General features: G+C 38.7%; 1 protein-coding gene across 1 annotated transcript in view; it reads right to left on the bottom strand.

Moving 5' to 3' along the window:
* tok (tolloid-like protein 1 tolkin) overlaps positions 1-22,538 on the bottom strand; it is a 68,355-nt gene that overhangs the window by 25,929 nt on the left and 19,888 nt on the right. Inside the window, exons 2-6 of the mRNA XM_019061247.2 lie at positions 15,382-15,817; positions 13,667-14,038; positions 7,367-7,548; positions 6,356-6,462; positions 364-493 (exon numbers count right to left, since the gene is read on the bottom strand). Of these exons, the coding sequence (XP_018916792.2) occupies positions 364-493; positions 6,356-6,462; positions 7,367-7,548; positions 13,667-14,038; positions 15,382-15,817 (1,227 nt within the window). The remainder of the gene's footprint in view (positions 1-363; positions 494-6,355; positions 6,463-7,366; positions 7,549-13,666; positions 14,039-15,381; positions 15,818-22,538) is intronic.

Raw genomic sequence — 22,538 nt, 5'->3', positions numbered from 1 at the left:
TTAGCACGGCAGAATGGGACATGAACTCGACGAGTAATATTTTTTTTGGAGTTTCCCCTTCCTCTTCTTATCTCTCTTAACTCCCTTTTTCCTTTCCCTTCTTTCTCCTCCACTCTGTCTCAGCCCTTTTGCGATCTAGTTTTAAGACATTATTTTGATAGTATGATGTTTTTTGAGGCACTCCTCCAAGTGGATTCATGCGTAGTAGAAGGTGACTGATCTCTGAACCATTTTATCTATACTTGGATTCACACATAAGTAATTATAACAGCTGTGCTATAAATAAATACTGTATAACGAACTCACTGACCCATCTCGTTAAAAAACACAATCGGTAACGACGAATAGCAGTTTATAACTTACTTTGACATTTGTACAACAAGTTCGTCTGTGCTATGTCACCCTCGCTTAGTCGTATCCTTTGACCAATTTCGGGCCTTTTTTTAAATCCTTGACTGCTGTCCATCGGTTGAATAGTGTCGAGATAATTTCCCTGTATTGAATGAGAAAAATCTATGTGAGTTATCATTGCATTTTGCGTCATGAAATCAATGGCGAGGCGCGCTTCGCGATATATCAATTGATCTGCTACGTAAACCAATGGAAAAGGATCTATACTGCCGTGCTAAGGAAGAACGCCGTATGAGCATTCGAGAGTTGCCAAATTTCCTGCGGTAAAATTTTTATTTTTGACGAAAACTATGAATATTTTTCCTTGAAATTCCCAGAAGTTTCAGATCAAATTACAAACAAAATTATCCGAGAAATTGGTAGACAAATATTCAAAAATTGTCCTGAAAATTAGTGATTTACCAGGAGAAATTTGGCAACGCCTGAAGGCTCATACGGCGTTTTTCCTTAGTACGGCAGTACAGACAGGGTCTTCGCTATGAAAACCTTCATAATGATTCTTCACCATAGCTCAAAATGGAGAGATATCAATAATCGATCATTGTAGCCTCGCCTGAATGAAATTCTTTCACTGAATAATGTTTGAGAAATTAAGAATTCTGTACAGACGTTCCACTCACATCTTGGGTCTGGTGACCGAAAGTTTCGGGCTCAGAGGTCTTTTCGGATTTTAAAGCTAAGGGCTTAAACGGTTCCACGGGCCGCACCCCCGTGTCGAATGAATAAAAATTAACTATGATACTCGAAAATCCTACGTTTTGCTTTAATTCATTTGCAAATAGATCCTTTCAGCATAAACTCAAAGTCCAAAGTCATTTGGGTAACGGTGGAAAGCGGCTCAATTTAAGGGACGGAAACGAAGAAAATTAATTAAATTATAGGGGCGCAAGCATCACTAAGCGCGGAAATGAAACAAAGCGAGGGGCAGGGGGCGGGACCGGGATGGTTGAGTCAAAATGACCAAATCGAGGGAAGGTCCCAGGATTCAATCACGCGTATTTCCGCGTTGAGCCTGCGTCGCGCTGCACAGTGAGACGAATCTTCGGCACATGCCGGACATGATTCGGAAACTTCAGGAGCTAAATCATCCCAAGAATTTCACCAGCTTAGCTTCAAGTTAAACAAGAAGTTACACCAAAAACTGGTAAAATTAATGCATTAACTTCTGGATGACCAACAAACAGAATAAATGATGGTAAACGAACAGGATCTCTTCCTCCCAAGGGATCATAAAAAGTTCTACACGCCATATACCTATAAAAATTATCGACAGTGTAAGACGGCAATCACATATCTCGTTTGCGGTGTCTGAAAATCCCCGCCTTTATGTTATTTTTTTTTAAAGGAGAACAAATTGACTTCATTCCTTGAAGTTTATGCAGAATTTCTTCGCACAGAGAAGAAAAATCACGGCAGTTTTAAAAAATTGTTGATGAGTAGTTTTCCGTTTTTAAAAATAAAGTTATGACAGGAAGTCTGCGACGTCGCAAACCGAGTTATGTGACTGCCGACTTACACCGTCGATATACGTTTCACGCAGACCAGCGCAGCGACGGCACTGTGTTTGGTGCAATGCGTGAGGTATTCATGCAGTCTCGTAGGCGCCGATACGCGTTGATAATTATTGCAGATTGGAAAAAGCGCGATTTCAAGCAAAGACTTACATTGTCGTTATGTAGTATTCATATATCGATGGCCAAAGTGCGAAACTACGTATCTCCGTTTGCGAAGTTGCAGACTTCCAATCATACCTCATTTTTTCTTTGGAAAGCTAGTCAAAGCTTTTTTTGAAAACTCCCTTGATTCTTCTTCGATGTTAGCAGAATATCGATGGCTAAAGTGCGAAACCACGAATCTCCATAGCGGTGTTTCAACATTTCTGCTCCTGCTTCCTATTTTTTAAAGGGAAGAAAGCCAACTTTACAGCTTGAAATTTTTATAGAAGATTCTGCTGGTAAGGAGGAGAAATCAAGAGAGTATTCAAGAAAGTTTTCGGTTTGCGGCGTTGCAGACTTCCTGTCATACTTCATTTTCTACTTTGAAAACTACTGAACGTCATCTTTTGAAACTTTTAGTAATTTTTCCTCTCTTTATAAAGAATATTCTACAAAAACTTTAAGCTATGATGTTGGTTTGGTCTTCTTTTAAAAAACAACATAGTAGCAGAGATTTCAAAACACCGTAACTGAGATACGCATTTTTGCATTTTCACCGTCGGTAAGTGGCTTCGCACACTTCGGCCATCGACACACCCATTAAAATTTTTACTATGACAACATAAACATACAAATTTGCGGTTTTTGTCGAAAATTTAATGTCCGAATTCTCCCGTAGAATCGTTTCAGTGTGCGCTGGCAAATCGCGGAAAATCTCTCCGAACCGGTGCGATGCGCGTAGCGCCTTCCAGGATGATTAGCTTCGACCACAACCGACCACCACAGAGCCAGTCATCGGAGAAAAGCCGATTATTTCATGTCACTTCCTCGTGCGACAGCAGGTCGGGAAATCTGGCAAGGCGGTAAGTACCCTTTCACGAGGGGCGGTTGTGAATTCCTCGTCCGTGCTGGACTTCCGTCCTATCCCGATCGGATCAAAGTGTTCTATGGATGAATTGGTCAATGTCAAAACCACACAAGCTCATTCTCTGTTGAGATCTAAGTTCCATCTGAATGCCTTTATCTCGGGGCTTTTTATATAATAGTCATGCGCGGTTTTGACATCCACCGATATAGATGAGTTGAACGGCAATGATCGCAGCATTGCCAGATTATTTATTTCTTCTTAATTATTTGTAGCCTCCAGAGTAACATTAAGAGAGAGTATGACCGTTTCTACGCTAATCTCTAATTGGTTTATCGGTTTTAGGTTGTTTGTTGGGCTCTTAAGGCCCCATACAAACGAAACCAATCTAAAGGAATACTGGAAAAAATTGTTAATTTTTATTAAAATTATAATCCTTTTTGATTTATAGAATTTGGTTGGGGGCAAGGAATCTTAATATTTAATTTGAAAAATAGAATGAAATTGTGAATCAACCACTGTACTAATTGCGAGGGGCGTTGGTTCATTTGAAAGGTGTTGTTCTCAATGCTTCGGGAAAACTATAAATTATTTTCTGGGGTTCGTCCCCGATTTTTAAATCCCTAAAAACTCATAAATTGGATGAGGGGAAGTGGGGGTTTTTTGTTTTTTGTTTTTCGGAAAAGTTTTGTTGCTACGCATCTTACTTTACCGTTTGCTGTCTTTTTATCAGCTGTTTTCATTCAACAATCATCATTAAGTGAGGTTACTTCCAACACTCAACTGCCATCAACTTACATTTTTCTTTTCCCGCGTTTTTTTTTTTTTTTTTTTTTACGGTTTTTCATGATTGGTTCCATCTTTTTCCTATTGCCAATTTTTCCTCATTAAGTCAATAACCTCCAAGTTTTTTTTCTCATTTCCGATCAGAACTTTTCACGCTGTTTCTTTTCAATGTGTATAAATATGTTTATTATTAATTTCCATTTTCATTTCATTCTTTTCTTCTGATTTATTTTTTTTAATTTAAAAATTGAACTTTTCAGTTATGATTTTGTTAAAATAATAATAATTTTTACTAATTTTAATTTTAAATTTAACAGTTGTTATGAGTGAAATTTTCAATGACCGAGGCGGTCGTCCTCCAAAACGTGGTCGCGTTTTCCAGAATTCTTTGCATGTTCGTTTAGTGAAGCAAGAACTTAACTCTGTTATTAGTATAGAAAATCAAAGTTTCATTTCTTCATTTCGGAAGTATAAAATTGATGATCAGAACTTTGATGAAAATTTTGTTACCAAATTTTCAGTCGGTTCAATGAATATAATTTGTCATCATTGTGATGCTCGCCATTTTCAGGGTGAAATGTCCAATGGTCATTTTAATAACTGCTGCCAAAATGGCTTAATTTCTTTACCGAGTATTCGGACAAATACCGATTTGAAATCATTATTTTTATATTCTCCAAATTTCATAAAGCATATCAGAAATTATAATAGTGCTGTTGCTTTTGCCTCTTTCTCTGCAAATCGAATTGATATTCCGGGTGATGGACCTTATTGCTTTAAAGTTCAAGGATCCATATATAGGTAAGTTTATTACCGGAACCAGAATGCAGACTGAACATGGAAAAAACGAAGAAGAAAAAGCGGAAAAATTAGATGAAGTTAAAACAGGAGCAGAAAAAGAAGAAGAACCAGAAGGAACAGCTACTGAAGAAGAAAAAGAAGAAGCAAAAAAAGAAAAGACAAAAGGAGGAAAGAAGAAGAGCAAAGTTGTAGGAAATATAGGAAGAAAAGCAGGACAGAAATGGCAAAAGAAGAATCAACAATTTAATCGAAAAAAAAGCAAAGTATTTAAAAAATAAAAAAAGATCTTCTTTAAAATTAGTTTGAAAACAAATGTAAAACCTAAAAAATAATTTTGTATGAAGATTAAAACAAAATTTTAGTTTAAAGTTTACTAAATAAAATTACAATTTTTGAAAACATTTGTTATATTTCTTCTCTCAAAAAAATAATTAGACCCGATTCAAAGACAAAACAGAAAATTAAATGAAAATAAATAAAAAAAAAAAAAACATGTGAAAGTGAAAAGTGTACAGGAAAAATAAGGGGCCGCGAAGCAGCCCCATAAGCCCCTAGTATTTTTTTAAGACAGTTTTGAGTGAAATGATTTTTTCCCCCCTTTTTTTTTTCAAACGACGTTTCCTTAATTTAAAGCAATGTATCCCTCTCATCAATGACAAATGTAATTTTCATTGATAAAACAAAACTTGAATTAGAGAATAAAAATTTTCAGTAAAAAGTCTGCAAGTGAAATAAAAACCCTTAAATTAGATCGATTTTTTTTTTATTTAAAAACGCGCTTATGGATTGTTTTTCAGCGATTCTTAAGGGACATTTTTCGTCCCAATTTTCCCGAGTTTTAATCTAAAGTTAAAAGTATGTGAATATTTTGAGGAAAATTATTCATAAGTTCCTCCGAAGAGGAATTTTTCACTAAATGAAATTTGAAAACACCCAGAGGCGTATAAGACGTTTTTCCATAACGGCACAGTTATGCCATTCATCATTAAATGGGTATAGTGTGAGCGGATCGGACCTGACTTTTTTCGGAGCGAAGCTTTAGTAATATTATTAACACCGAAATTTTGTAAAATTACACACATTTCAACACTTTGCGGAAACATACTAAAATTTTGTTTTTTATAGTCATGCAAGACCAAAGAATCACGATTATAATATAGGTTAATCACTGCTAAAAATGAGAAAGGCGCTAGCACAATTTCAAAAGACAACGTTATTGGAACTGATCGTGAGTTCAACTAAGTAAAGAATCAAGCAACACTGATTCAAAGCAGAGAAAATGGGCTTAAAAACTCTTCCAGGCTGATTGTAGAAAATAAAATAAGAGGCTGGCTTTCGGGTGCTTAAATTTTTATTGGGCGGAAGGATCTATTTAATCGAACTTAAAATCACCGATACAATTTTTTAAGAGCAGTTCGAGACAATGATAACAATGGAAAAACAAGGGGGGAAACGGGAAACAAGGTTAAATTACACAATTAATAAAACCGAGACGTTTTGACTCACAATTGAGTCATTTTTAGTCGGAAACAATTAAAATTTAAAAAAAAGATAAAAAACCCGAGCCCTACATGGTGGTGGCCGGGATCCAAGAAATAGAGCCGTTTTTTATTAATTGTGTATTTTAGCCTTGTTTCCTGTTTTTCCCTCTTGTATTTCCACAGCTTGCAATCGCCTGGAGCTTGTTTTATTTTAAAAATTGACTGGATCCCTATTTTCTGAGCCTAGTTATTTCGAGTGATTTACCCCATACACCATTTTTCACTTCGAAATGAGGGGAAGCATAACGCCGGGAAAGATTAAGGAAGAGCTGTGGAGGAGTTAAGAGTTTCGCTACCTTGGAGAAGGTGTTCCTTGCATAGTGCATGATGGAGTCGTAATCATAAGGAAGTCCCAACGAGTTGACTTCATCGCCTGTCAGCTTGAAAAAGTTGTACTCCTGCCCTGGAAAACAACACGATATCATTGACGAACTTCCCTCGTGCACGCACGAAATTTAGCTTGACGCTTCAGAGTCAGGCCAGCAAGGTTTAGATTAACTTTCGGGCAAACTCGCATAACATCTTAATATTCACGAACATGACAATTTCTTCGAGTGATCAAGCAACGCGGCTCGGCTCCTTCGACATCCCTCCGGGGAAAATAGGAAACAAGCTCCTTTTGTTCGGAGATTTGCGAGAAACTGAGAAACTCGTGTCTCGCTTAATTTTACATGAACGTCTCGGAGCGAGGTTGGTGCTCATCAAAATAAATTGAGTAGCTCTTATTATATTGCCACGTTTTCACAAAACGTCGAGACACGTGCGTTGGCAGAATTGGACCACATTTTAATATGAGGATCTGCAATTTCTGGCTCAGTTTATGAACAACGTATGTACCATTACTGCCGGGCTAAGGAAGAACGCCGTATGAACATTCGAGAGTTGCCGAATTTTCCTAGATAAAACTTGTATTTTTGAAAACATTCACGCACATTTTCCCTTGAAATTTTCAGATATATTAGATTAAATTGCGTACAAAACTGTCTAAAATTTTTGGAAAATAAAATTCACAATTTTCCCAGTAATTTCGGTTTTTATCGGAGGAAATTTGGCAACGCCTGAAGGCTCCTACGGCGTTTTTCCATGGCACGGTAGTCTTGCCGAGTGAGAATTGAATTTGCTTTATAATATATGTATATGCATCGAAATTTCGAAAATAATCAGTAATTGGAGTATGCAACATCAATGGTAAACAACAAAAACAACAGTTGATGGTCAACATCAATTGGTATGTGTGGGTGTTGCCTCATCTTTGAATTGAAGGCGCACGAGCTATGAGCGTCAACGAGTAAGTACAAAATGCTCACCTGGTATGATATTATCACGTATTATAAGTACGTTGCTGTCCCGGTCGGGTCGAGTGTGCTCATGCCAAAATCCAACCACGTGACCTAACTCGTGCACAACAATTCCAAATTTATCACAGTTTTTCCCAATAGAGATAGCTTGGGCACCGGTTCCCGGTTTCTTGCCGACATATGAGCAGCATCTAGCAAACAAATCAAACAAAAGCAAGGTTGTTCATGATTGCAACTCAAAAATTTTAAAAAAATATATATATTTAAGATTGAGGGAGGGAGAGAGAGGATTATATTTACAGGTTCATTTGCTGAGAAGTAATATTTGCACACGTGGGGTACGCCCCCTGGTCGCTACGTGGCCCAACCCCCAGAGAGCGCTTAGCGTACTCTGCAGCGCATACCGTAAATTGGATTACACTTTGCAATAAGGAACCACTATTTCTGGCCCATTTTAGAGAAAACATACATGCCATTGGTTTCCCTATGCAGATATGTTCTTTTATGGGAGAGCCCGAGATAGTGGTTCCTTATTGAAAAATGCAATCAAAATAAAGTGGGCTTCACTAGGACCTATCTCCTGTCGATAGCCACAAAAATAATTAAAATCGGTCATGCAGATGTTCAAAACGAAATGTGACAAAAAATGACCATTCTTGTACATTGTTTAAGTGGGAGAGTTCACAACTTTATCACGTCATATAAAAAAAAAAAAAACCTGAGTCATATTTTCAAAATCTGAAAAGATAGCTCTTTTAGGGACTATCACCTGTCGATATCCGTAAAAATCAAAGAAACTGGGCGATTGGAGCGGTAGAACGAACAGTGACAAAAAAAGAGGAAAAAAATTGAGTAGTCAGAATGAGGCCTGCCAGAATAAAGAGGTCGTGCAAAATGAGATTGTCATTAAACGTGAAAATTGATGTCATACACAGACACGCATATATATCCCCTCCTTCCCTTTTCCATTTTTAAAATGTTCCTGAGAATGCATTTTGAAAAAGAATGATTAACAACCACAACCATGTATAGATACACGTACTTAGTACTAAATTTAATTCATCCATTTAATTCTGATGCTAGGAGACAAAGTGCGGACATTAAACTGCTCTTCACTGTGAGCAAACGGCTTTATAAGCTTTACGATAGCTCATTAGTCGTGATACAAATCAAGGTATTGAAAATACAAGTTGCTTTCGCTCGACATAATTGCAGTAATTTATTTACTGATCAGTACCTAAACAGGTTGACGTATGAAATTTGCTCGCATCCGTCCCTTGATGGTTAAAATTGGATGTTGTAAGTAATTAATCTACGGTGCTGTTTCAATATCCCTCTCAATACAGGCTCTTCTTCTCTCTTAAACTAGAGGGCTCAAAGGGACTCATTGATGCCTATTTCAGCCTTTTCAAGCCTTTTCACCGGCCAGTGATGCAAGTTGGGATATTCGATGAGGCCCTTTCAAGCCTCCAGTTTGAACGCGAGGAGCAACTCATATGATAACGATATTCATATCGATGACCAAAGTGCAAAATCACGTATCTCCGTTTGCGACCTTGCAGACTTCCTGTCGTAGTTTATTTTTTCCTCGGAATGTAATTTCTTGAAAACCTCTTTGATTTTTCTTCTCTGGTACCAGATTCTTCTGCAAGAATTTCAGGCTATATGGCTGGCTTGTCCCTCTCCGAAAACATATAATAGGAGCGCAAATTTTGAGACACTGCAATGGAGATACATGGTTTTGCACTTTTGCTATCGATATGTTGAGTAACAGTACCTACATGTATTTACATCAAGTCATTTTGTTTCAGTAAGAATGTGAATCAATGGAGTTGATTCGCACTGAAGGTTTTCTATGTCGAAGGTGATACTAGAAATAAAAAACCTAAAGCTAATTTAAAAAAATTTGTCCACTTTTTCCTCGAGCGAAAACCATGCAGTCCCTCTTTTTTTGTCATCAACAAACGAGGTGAAAAATACGAGGTCTCGAAAAGCATTCTCTAGCTACTCCTCCTTTGAAAGTAGAATGCCGTTAATTATCTATACATTTAGATGATGATCTGGTTTATTATCGCGATCTATTTTACTACACATGACCAATTGGGTAGCAGGGGATAAAATCTCATATCGATTAAATCTGACCCATGTTTGATTGTAATTTACACGTGTAAGAGATAGTTTAATGTGCTATATTGGTTGCCTACATCCGATTACTATGCATCATATGAAGAGGGCAATTCATTAACTTCGATACAAGAGGATAGCATTTGATTTTCGGTCTCGCATGAGCTAAATTTAATACTCGTGCAACGGTGACGTTAAGAGGCTCCTTTCAAAATTGGAAATACGCCTCTTGAGCATCCGGTGTACAGCAAAGGGGAGGGGGTTTTACGAGAACAGAGCAGGCCTACTATGTTTCGTGTTAACGGCAGCAGACTTACAGCTCCACGCGTGGAAGATTAAATGGAATATGAACTGAACATAGATTGAAACTGCTGTGCATCGTGAGATGAAAAGAAAATGCAAAATGCCTCTCGCAGATATGTATAGCATGATTCGCCCGGCATATTAAGGTCATACTCCGAATAAAATTACTCTTCGCGACAAGACAGACTTTGATCAGTGATTCGAAAGATTTTACCCCCAAGAGTAAGTTCATTACTTGAAGCTTCAAAAAAAGTTCAACTAAATCGTAGCTGTGCTAGTATCCAGATACTGAGGATCAAATGATTCTGGTATAATATTCTGATAGTGCTCTAAGGAGTAAGCAGAAATGAGTACATTGCAAATTGCATAGTGTTTTTTCTTATCAACATATTTAAAAAAAAGAGGAAACTATCTATAACCTGGAACCTGATGTTTTCACAGACCAAGAATCGGAACTTGGAAAATGATGTATTAGAACCCAGAGCTAAAATTAAGCCACCCAAATCCAGGTTTCAAGATTCTATGGTACCGATGCTAAATTTTGAATACAGATATTTACAATGGAAAGTTTTTTTACCTCATATTCTTACGGACGTTGCTACGTTGTTTCCTCATTTCTTGTGTTTGTGATATTTACAATTGAAATTCCTCGTGATAATTATGATCTTCCATTAAATTATTTTATTACGTTCTATACAGCTGGGTTCCTTTTCTTCATATCTGCATTATGAGAGTTTATTGCAAGTTTCACAGAGAGTTTATTGAAGTTTCAAGGACGTGGAAACTTTTATTTCAGTGCAAATTATTCGGAACCGAAACAGAAACGGAACCTGATTAGCTGCGAATTGGGAATCAAGACCAGAACCTCAGACCAAGTCCCTAAATATCATCGAATTCACGCCCTTAATGTTATCTCTAAAGGTTTGACTCTCTTTACCTTGTCCAAGTAATAATTAGCTCGCTCGAGTCACCTGCGTGATCCATTGTTGACAGCCACAGAGGATTCGCGGTCAGAGCCCCTTCGATTTTTGAGGATGCAACTATTCCAACGCGTGGGAGCTGTTTATGCCTATTCGTAGAAATGAAGGCAACGACTTGCTATGCTACAGGCACGGGTTGCCACAGAATTTGGAAAATGAAATTCTCTGACATTTCCGTGATAAATTCTGGTAAAATTCCAGATGTGCCGGATGGTTAAGAAGACATAATTGAAAATAGTTTTCAGGCAAAATTTGTTGTTCGAAACCTTTAACTCATTCTAGAAAGGAAATGAAGGTGACAATTCCCTGATATTTTCGTCATTTTACTGACATTTCCCGGTTTTCCTGGTATTCCCTGACTGTGGCAACCCTAACAAATTCTGGTAAAATTCCAGATGTGACGGATGGTTAAGAAGACATAATTGAAAATAGTTTTCAGGCAAAATTTGTTGTTCGAAACCTTTAACTCATTCTAGAAAGGAAATGAAGGTGACAATTCCCTGATATTTTCGTCATTTTACTGACATTTCCCGGTTTTCCTGGTATTCCCTGACTGTGGCAACCCTAACAAATTCTGGTAAAATTCCAGATGTGACGGATGGTTAAGAAGACATAATTGAAAATAGTTTTCAGGCAAAATTTGTTGTTCGAAACCTTAAACCCATTCTAGAAAGGAAATGAAGGTGACAAATTTTCCTTGATATTTTCGTCATTTTACTGACAGTTCCCGGTTTTCCCGGTATTCCCTGACTGTGGCAACCCTGACTCCCCCTCGCGATGAAATCAACAGGGAAATTCTAAAACGCACAGCGTGTGAAATAAAACAACAATTAATCGAACTCTCTAGCTACAACACCAAGTTTTCTGGTGAAGGGAAACAAGGGCGGGCGCGGAAAGCGGGATCGCGAAAAATCGCCCTAACAACTAGACGGCGGATAAGTTATGTTTTAATCATTTCCCCGTTTCCCCGTTCCGAAGAATTTCGCATGCGGCCCAGGAGGAGCTGGGGGGCAATAAACCTATTTCTAGTGAGTATTGAAGCATTTGCAGGGAGCACTTATGCACATTATTTGCATCTGTGCCGGGCGCGAAAGAGGAGGCAATTCGAAATGTGCATTATTCAGATGCGCGTTGCGGAGTTGCACACATGCGCCGAGCTCGAACTCAAACCACCCGCCAGCGCGGATTTCCCTCGATACTCGATAACTGCATCGCTGTGAGAGTTGAGTTGCGAAATTAATTTTAAATGGTCCCAGGTACCCGACAACAAGAGCATTGAATCGTTCCTAACGATTTCCAGGAAACCTGTGCTCCCCTTCTCTCATCGGCTGCATTGCTATTTCGCATAACTTAAGTTTTGCGCAGTTCATAATGTTGCACAACTTGGCAACATTTACTCAGTGTTCGAAACTCACCTTTGAGTTTTAGGAGCCATGTGGCGCAACGAGCTCGATTTTTAGGGGCCATTGAAGATGCATTAGGGGCCATTGAAGATTTTTTAGGGGCCAGATTGACTTTTTGCCTATATATCACGGTGCATTCAGTGAAAAGTTAGACGCAAGATGTTTTAGTTACAGAACTAGTAACTGTAACTTCGAAAAATCACCAAACAGAAAAATTAGAATTTTTTTTGGAGGGGAGAAGCAATTTTTAGGGGCCACGTTGGCGCAGAGCCTTCATTTTTTAGACGCCATGACCGATTTCTTAGGCGCATTTGGCGCGTTGGCGCCTGTGAGTTTCGAACACTGATTGACTTTAGAATTTGCCACACAAAAAAAAATCCTTGAACTTTACTCTGCATTGTCAATTCTTCAAAATTTGTCAAAGTTATCCGAATTTTTACTTTTTTTTTGGGGGGGGGGGAGGGGGGCAGAAAACGTAGAGGACGCCCTGCCAAATCGTAGATTGAGGGAATAAGGCAGGAAATGAGGAGATGCGATCTGCCGGAGGAGCTCTGGTAAGATCGCTGTCAGTGGCGGTTGGACGTCGCAGAGCGCGTATAAGCGCTATAAAAGCGACTTATTCGTATTAGTAGTATCCAAATTTTCTATCACACTTTGTGGGATATGATTAAACTCCAATAAACTCTGGTTGTAACACTACTTTTTCAAGCAATTTCGTCCAACTCGATCAAAATGTCATCGCAATACGATTAAGTCTTTAAAAAATCGATACTTTTCCTGCAGTCATTGAAGGCACCACTGTATTATACTGTAAGGCGGATCGAAAAATGGACGTATGGGGTGTGCAACCCCCCGCCTCCTCCCTTTCCCCGAAAAACGGAGGAATAAAAAGGGGAGAAAGAGAAAAAGACGCAAGAAAGAAGAAGGGAGAATGCTAAAATTTTGCCCCCGCTTTTGAAGTTTCTGGAACCGCCTATGACGCACATTTTTTAACGGAGCTTTTTTCTCTTAAAGGCAGCGGATAATTTTGTCTAAAATTAGCGAAATCATAAGTATTTCAATCCAATTTAGAATACATGGATCGCGTCTAGCAGAAAGAAATCAAGCCACATCAGCTATTGCCAAATTTAATAGGAATTTTTATTCCGTACAGGAGAACTTGTGCTCCCATTGAAAATTTTAAGAAATTTGCTTCCTATACAGAAAAGTCACTACAAACTGCACAAAAATCCACTTATCCATTTTTATGTGAAAAATTATACTACACCGTTAAATTTGGCAATCGCTGACGTGGCTTGGTTCGTATCTGTTTAACGCGGTCAATTTGACTATTTCCCTGGGCATTTGACAAATTGCTTGATCTATTTTTGGCTGCGACATGTATACCCTTCTCTTCCCGGAAAACATCCCCTCACCCCTCGCCCGCAAGCCCCCCTCTGCCCCTCGGAAGCATGGAGTATTTAAAAGGAAGGTATGCGTGAATAAATTAAAATATTTACCCACAAGGACGTTCAGTGAAGAGGATGTAGTTGGGATGCTCGACGGGGTTCCGTTCGACGAATTTGACGCAGGTGAAGTTCTCCCAGTGACGCATGGCTTGTTTGAAGAGGGCCTTGTGCACCCCGCTGAAGTTCCCGTCGATCTCGTAAGGGATGACCCCGAAGTCCCAGATCCGCTCCTTTTTCGCCGTCGCCGCCCGCGTGTGCCGGTGCCGCGCCCCGCCGCCCATGTCCAGCTCCGCCGCTGAGTGTCCTTCCTCCATCATCTCCGCCTCCAGTGCCGCCGATTCTGGGATATCTTTCGCCCTCTTCAATTTTTCCCATGTCTCTCGTTTCCCATCCAGTTTCCTCGTTCTCTTCCCGCGCTGGAATCTGCAAAAGGAGCCAAGTTTACTCACACTGGGGAAAAAAACACATTGGATATAGAGTCCAGACTCTTGGAAACATTGACAAGAAAAAATACTCTTGATTCAATCCGATTTAAGCTTAAATCAAAAGGAAATCCGCTCAAATTAAGAGGCTTGGTCCTTGATTTAAGCAAAAATCCAATTGAATCAAGAGTATTTTTTCTTGTCGATGTTTTTAAGAGTCTGGACTCTAGATCCAATGTGTTTTTTTCCAGTCTATGATTCTTCACATAAATCTATTGATGACCAAAGTGCGAAACCACGTATCTCCATTGCTATATTTTACAATGGCTGCTCTTATTTTTAACATTGCAAGCGCCAAATTTATGCAGCATATTCTGCTGAATCAGAAGGAAAAGCAAGGCAGTTTTCAAGAAATTATGCGTTAACTAGTATTTTTCACAGAAAAAAGAAAGTATGGCAAGAAGTCTTTGAGGTTGCAATCGGAGATAGGTGGTTTTGTGTTTAGATATGCGAGGCTGACTGGCTATTGAAATGTATAGGCAAAGCGATAGACATAAAGAACGGAGGGAACATTAAGCGATCATGTCGATTGAAACAGGTGGTAAACACCTGATGGTTGTCTTAGACTAAGGGAGAAAATGATACGATCCGTAAAAAAAAATACAGAAATGTTGCTGTCCCCAGGTGGAAGGTGAATTACTTGCACATTGCGCCTTAAAACTAGGCAAAAGGGTCACAGGGTCAAAGTACTACAGTTTGAGGGACACTAAGCTTTTGACCGCAACTATTCTGGTTGTGCGTCGTTCATGGGGATGACCCATTTATTGAAAAGAAAATGGTCAGTGGGCCGCCCTCGCCGTAGAAATTATCATCAACTTTTTTGCTGAGTGAAACTGAGAGGTGAATGTCCCATAATTCGTCAGTGGGGCACATGTTTGAAATACCAGAGTCAAAGGGGTATCGACCGTTTTACCTGCTCGCTGTTAAAGTTGCACAGCGTTAAAGGGGATGACCCATTGAAAGGACCCACTATTTTCGAATCACGTCCGTACTCAAAAAATTCCGTTGCCAGAGGCGGATCTAGCAATTTGGCAACACCGGATTCCCTCCATTTAAACCTATGTTAAATAATCGATTCTTGTCAAAGTACCTGGCCTCTCCAAGAATCGATACATTTCCATAGGTTTAAATGGAGAAAAACAATGTTGCCAATTTGCTGGATCCGCCAATAAGCATTGCGCAAAAGCTGAGGATCCACCTTAAGGATCTCTCTGCGGCTCAGTCACATTTATGTTTTTATTGGGAAGTGAGAAAATTCTGGCGATTTATGAGTGTTAGACTTACACTCCTTTGGACTTGTGACGGAGCTTTGCTTGGCGTCTCATTTTCCTAATTATTCTCCGGAAATCCTTAGGATCTTTAGAATTCTTTCGGGTTGCTCTGATCCGCCTTGTTAGTTTACCGTCCTCCACGCCGTAACTCGTCTCATTGTAATCCATTATGGTTTCCTTTACGTATGGAGCGGGCTCCATCCTCGTCATCGGCGAACGTGTCGAAGTTGTGCCGAACATGTCTCTCAGTCTCTGCTGCAGATGTCTCTCTTTTTGCCGCTGAACAAACGTCAGACCTTCCTCCTCAACCTGGAGCCCCTCGAACAGCACCTCTTTCTTGTACTTTTCAATTTCGTCATGCAAAGTTTTGTTCTTATGCTTGCTTGCTTGCAGATCTAGTTGGATTTCGTAATTTACATTGGGCACGGCAATGTCTCCTAAAAATTCAGCTGAAACATAAATAGAAAAATTTTGTCTTACAAATTGAAATTATGGTACAATGTAAGTTTTGCAATCATCGATTTGAATTAATAGTTTTTCTCCACACGAGGAACGTATCTGTTGAAGGCAAATAGTCAAATCAGACATTTTGTCAAATGCCTAGGCGAAGAGTCAAATATCCTTATAGTCCAGTCAATAGGGGGTAAAGTAGAGACAATTTCTGAGGAAACTTTCTGATATACTATTCCTATGTATTTTTCATCGCTGAATCCGAATTTCATATTTGCGAAAAGATCTGAGGCGAGCCAAAGCCGCCATCTTGAAAAAATGGCCGAAATTTGCGTTTTTTCGGCCAAAAAACGGAAATAACTCGTATATTATGGAAATTACGGCAAAAGTAGTTATTTTCTAAATTAAAGTACATAAAATTTCCATTAAAACGAGTCCAAGATGGTTAAGATCGGATGATAACAAATGCCGTTACAGCGTTGCAAAGTTTCAGGCAATTATTGAAGTTAGGCAATTTTCGTAACTCTCCCTGCAAAAAGAGAGCTTTCAAGGCAATTAATCATTAAATCGTAGTAAGTGTAAGTATGAATGATAAAAGGAGTGCAGTTTTGAGTTCTTGACTTTCAAGAACGGCAGTGGATAATGGGGGGGGGGGGGGGTCCGTATAAGCGCAGCTGCAGGGTCCTCCGTTCCTCCCCCATTTTCATGGCCCGGGTGCGGCCGGTCGGCCTTCTTTCTCCAGTTATTAGTTTTCCTGTCCTCCACAGACGCCCTATCCGGACATAAACTTGATGTGCCTACGTAAAGGTATATTCGCTGATTACAACATTAGCTGCCACCGAGCCAAAGAGACAGGCACTGCTAGCTTATGTCAAAAATATAGTAGGTCAAACTTTTGAGTCCGTTAAGTTTAAGCGCGCCGACCGCTGCGCTGTGATCCAATCAGTAGTATGAGGAGTTTAATTTGAATTGAAAACGATGTTGTTCCAATAAACCCTCTCATATTATTTCGGTGCATACTTATCATTAAAAAATCAGATGAGGAGCTTCAAAATTTTTAGTCGCACGAACTTCCACCCTATCCACTCTTGCTATTTACCGCAGCAGATGTCATGAGTAAAGCTACAATGTCCACATTTTATAATGCATTTACACCGTGTCATGGCTCCCTCTGCGCCCCACTGCCTCTTGTTTCATCCACTTGTCAATCTCATCACTTCTCTGCATTTCATAGTCATTGTCCAAACATTCAGTGTCTTCTGGATCATCTACGTCATCTCCTTCTCCTTCCATTGAAAGTGCGTGTTATTGACTATTTTCGCACGAGCCATGGCAATACCCGCCAACAAGACTGCAATTAAGGCCTTTCTTCCGAAAACCGCGGGCGCCGCGACTTTCTTCAATGTACTTGCATGAGATCTTGCTTAAAATTTCGCCCGTAGCGGGATTTTAAAGGTAATGCCTACCCTATGGGGATGAGGCCATTTTTGCTATTCTTCCACCCCCTGTCACACGCGTATTTCTTGATGCTCATCCATTGCTATGTATTTGAGGATAGGAGCATGAAATGTGGCAGCGTCCTCTGAAGGTGGAAGACAAGCGAGATTTTGTACATTGTGGAAAAAAGTCGGAACATAGCTTTCATACCTAAATTCAGCCAAAGTTTTCTCTGCTCACCCTTGAAACCATATAACCGGAGTAATAATTTATTTTCCTGCTTTAGAAATTTCTTCTTGCTTTGAGCCTGATTTTTTAAGCATCTGAGCTGCTGGTTCACTTATTAAAGCTGAGTTGTTCCCCAGGGTTTGCTAAAAATTTAACTTTGATTTGCCTGAAGAGTGATGATGTTAAGTGATGATGTTGTGTCACTCCCACTAATGACATGAATGAACGGTATGTGTTCGGCTTTCACTCCATTTTCAAGGCTGCCTCGGTTGAAAAGTATTTAAGGAGTCTCACCTTTGCCTGATTTTAGAGGGAAAGCATTTTTGACGTTACTTGACTGAGCTGTAAGGAGGACAAGGAGGTCAATATCTTTTCCTACAATTACAGCAATTTCGCCCTGTTTTGCAATTTTCAAAGCCTTTGAAACTTTGATTGTGTCAGTGACTTCTTCTGCTCGAAATACAGACATGCTCTCAGCCCTGAAACGTTTCATGAGCCTTTGGATCAAACAGGATTTGTTTTCGCCGTTTTTCAGAAAATTTGCTTGTGATGTTACTGGGACCATACTTTTATGGAATTTTATTTCCACTGATGAAGCTTATCCTCTTCGCCATCTTCCAGGTGTTTTCGAGCTGCATCTTGTAATATCCTTGGGATAGCCGCCGAAAACGATCACAGAATTAGCGGAATACACATGGTTGTTGCATCTTGATGAAAATCCTCATTTTGTCTCCAAATCACTCGATGGAGCAAAATACGGACATTTATGATATACGTAGGATTCTTGTCATCAATTTTATCTACACACGGTGTAAATGTAAAAAACATACCATAAAATGTGGGATACACATGCCGTCTGCTAAGGTCAACAAAACGGTATAGGGTGAGAGTTCGACAAAAAATGTTGAAGTTCCTCAGCTGATTTTTTATTAACAGGTATGTGCCGAAATAATAAGAGAGGTTTCATTGGAACAACATCCTTTACAACTCAAATTGAACTTCTAACCCGGAGAACGAAGGCCGACCGGCCGCACCCGGGCCATGAAAATGGGGGAGGAACGGAGGACCCTGCAGCTGCGCTTATACGGACCCCCCCCCCCCCCCATTATCCACTGCCGTTCTTGAAAGTCAAGAACTCAAAACTGCACTCCTTTTATCATTCATACTTACACTTACTACGATTTAATGATTAATTGCCTTGAAAGCTCTCTTTTTGCAGGGAGAGTTACGAAAATTGCCTAACTTCAATAATTGCCTGAAACTTTGCAACGCTGTAACGGCATTTGTTATCATCCGATCTTAACCATCTTGGACTCGTTTTAATGGAAATTTTATGTACTTTAATTTAGAAAATAACTACTTTTGCCGTAATTTCCATAATATACGAGTTATTTCCGTTTTTTGGCCGAAAAACGCAAATTTCGGCCATTTTTTCAAGATGGCGGCTTTGGCTCGCCTCAGATCTTTTCGCAAATATGAAATTCGGATTCAGCGATGAAAAATACATAGGAATAGTATATCAGAAAGTTTCCTCAGAAATTGTCTCTACTTAGCCCCTATATGTGCTCTATTGACTGGACTATTACTTAGACTGAAATTTTGATTTTCTACCCTGATTTTAGACAAATAATTCGTTGCTCCTGTAAAAAAAGATTCTCTATAAAAATGTGCAGCATACAATAGTGCTTTTTACGATTTTAAGATCCTGAATGCACATTCGTTATGAAATTTGCAGCACGTCATAAAGCATAAAATTTTTCAAAATCTTAACATTTAAATGTATTAAACGCATGTAAAAAGGAAAGAATAAGGAGAGTTCGCGGATTTGAGGATTTATTCTTTTCAAAATATTGAAAACCCGTGAAATCCTCGCCATAAATTTACAGAATTCCGTAAACTGTCAAAATTTGATTACCGGCCTAGGCATTTGATAAAATGCCTGATTTGACCAATTGCCTTCTACACATCCACATTCCAATGAAGAAGAAAGAAGAAGCGGAAATTTGAAAGCATCGCAAACGAGATAAGTTGTTTGGGAGTTTCACCATCAATGTTTAACTTAAACGCCCAACATTCCACTCTGGGCCACTGTAGCTGGAGTGTTGGACTCAGTCGAGTATGCACTACAGATTATTCCTGAAACAACCTCAAATGGAGAAGAAGCTTTGTGTTTCACTTTCTTTTTGCTACGAGGCTTACAACTTATTTCGAGAAAGAGTAATAAATCTGACAGCTCGAGACCTAAGCCTTTAAAGCCACAATCAAAGGAGAAGGAGAGCTCAGTTCGGAAGACCTAACTATCGCCCTAATTCCGTGTAAGGCCCGTTGCATAAGCTTCTTTCGGTAGGGGTTTTCATTCCAATGTTTTCCTTTAGGAGCTTAGGAGGCTCAAAGTTTTGTTAACGGATTTACTTCTCGAAATCATTTGTTTCTCTCCTCTCTTGGTCTTGAGATTAGTGTGAAATATCCGGTGCTCCTCAATCTGTGTGATAAAAGAAACTTGCATTGGAAAGCGATAAACTCCCTTGCGTGTCGTGCAGTGGGAGGAATTCAAGTTTTAGCGATCAAAAATGTGGAAAATAAAGAACTAACAAATCCGGTTGAAACGCTGAACACTGTTGGATCGACAATTTGCCCTCTTGGACGGAATTTCTATTAGACCTTCATAGTCAATTATCTGAATTAAACTTAGTGAAACATTTAATGGAAAAATAAATATTGATTTTTCTTTCATAATATTCTCATTTTTTCATTTGTACGTGGTATTGATATCTCATGATTTCAATCCTTTAAGGAGAATAGCCACGATGTGCTCAAATTAATAATATCAGTGACCATAATTTCTACAAAAGATGAATGTATGAGTAGATCGTCTTCCACCTTTTATATACTTCTAAATTGATATTTTTTTATACCTTCTCTTTCTAGTTTAATAATAATAGTCCAAAGTCAAAAATTTATGAGTGCATGCAGACATACTGAAAACAAACGATCATATAAACCGAGTTTCCGGTATCTCGTATTGCCTAAACAAAATATGTACATATATCCGTCCATGCAAATAAGTACATGAGACACAAGTTCGGTTCCACAAATCTAATAATTCGGGCATTATTGAGCATAGAACAAACATTTTTTTTAAATCTTTTATTTTTCAAATTTATTTTTTACTATTACGTGTGAAGCACAAACTAAACGTAAATTTTAAAAAAATTAAATGAAGTCTGATGGGGGACATTATTGGTTCTTATTCTTCTTCTCTGATAAATGCAATGCTACAGGTATATAATTTTTTACGAATCCATGTTTATTTTAAGGAAAGAATAAGGGGGAGGGGAATAAAAAAAAACAAGTTTGTGCCTCTAATATAAAAAAGTATTACAAGAAATCTCCATCATAATGCTTCGAAAGAGTGAACCAAAAATTAGTTTGAAGAATCAGCTCCTAGGAATATTTGTCTTTCATTCTTTCTGAAATTCTGGTTGTTTGATGCTTTTTAGTTGTTTGAAATCAAAATGTGTTATAAGCATGTCTATGCAACAATGTTGACTCGCCGTCCCCCCCCCCCCCACCATTTTCTTTGGGTCGTCGCTTTTATTTCGGCACTATTGTTAATTCGACTTGATCAGCCAACATCAGGTCATCATGAAAAAAAAAAAAAATCGGGAAAAAAGTTAAACATGTTTAAGTTAAGAATGATTCCGATAACGTAAAATGGAACCTCATATTAACGATATCTTAGATCCCAACAATATCTGACGTTCGGAAAGTTTCAAAGCGACAGTGGTTTTTACAATAACCATTCATACATTTTTACGATAAATAAATTTAGTCTAAAGCTAATACATGATGTTTAAGATCTGCGGTCTCATCTTTGAACCATTAAATTCAGAGCTGTAAACATTTTTTGTGCTCATTCAGTGTCTTATATCAACAAACGAAACCTAATTGCTTGATAAACCATATATTTTTAGCAACTTTTTTCGACAGACAACCTGTCTCTGAGTCTCGAGTGAATAGACTGCAGGGTCAATTCCCCACATACCGAGTGCAATTGCACAGGCGTTTGTAGGTACTGTGCCTCGATTAGGAGCTTATCGACATGAACTATAGACTGTAAAAAGAGGCTCTTTGCAAGCATGTATGACATGACGTCGATTGATTCATTATCTAACCGAGGAAGAAAAAGAGAGGAATGGACATCAAGGGGTTCAAGGTTACGGGCATGAAACTGCACGATTTGCCAGTGCTGCCGTGCTAGGGAAAAACGCCGTATGAACCTTCAGGCGTTGCCAAATTGCCATTGATAACACGCACATTTCCTGGTAAACTTATGAATATTTCTCTTCCAATTTTTCGGATAATTTTGTTCGCAATTTCGCCTAAAGTTCCTGAAAATTTCAAGGAAAAACATTCATAACTTTTCTCAGAAATAAACATTTTAACAAAGGAAATTTGACAACTCTCGAATGTTCATACGACGTTCTTCCTTGGCACGGCAGAGTGGGACTTAAGTCTCATGCGTTTTTAGCATTTATAAATTAAACTCTGCTGAAAAGTCTTGCAGACCTAATCACAAAATCACATCTTGGCTTTGATGGATGACGCATTTGAAAAAAAAATTGAACTTTAAAGTCGCGCATGCGACTCACTTTACTCTTAAAAGTCTAACGATTTAAACTGAAACGCAATGAATGGGTAAAACCTAAAATATTGTAACCGCAAAAACATGAAGGATGGAAGACTTAAGTGAAATTTTTGGAAAAGTTTGAATATTATTCAGTTCACTACAAATTCCTGCTATAGATGATAAAAGAAACACAACGAAATAGCCCGATTTAACGATGAAGTACAAGAAAAACACCTAAAAAAATGGGCAAAAAACACAAGTACGGCATTTTTGGCCAAATATATGCCCATGGCCAACTGGGACAAAAACTAAAAGTTAAAAAATTAACACAAGGAAAGGAGAATGCAAAATTGATTCGTTCTTGTTCAGAATGAACTTTTAATTTATTGACTTGGAACGTTTTGGCTCTTTGTTCACCATTTAGC

Source organism: Bemisia tabaci, chromosome 3, assembly GCF_918797505.1.
Source record: "Bemisia tabaci chromosome 3, PGI_BMITA_v3".
Taxonomy (NCBI): Eukaryota; Metazoa; Arthropoda; class Insecta; order Hemiptera; family Aleyrodidae; genus Bemisia; species Bemisia tabaci.
This window is presented reverse-complemented; position numbering and strand designations above follow the sequence as displayed.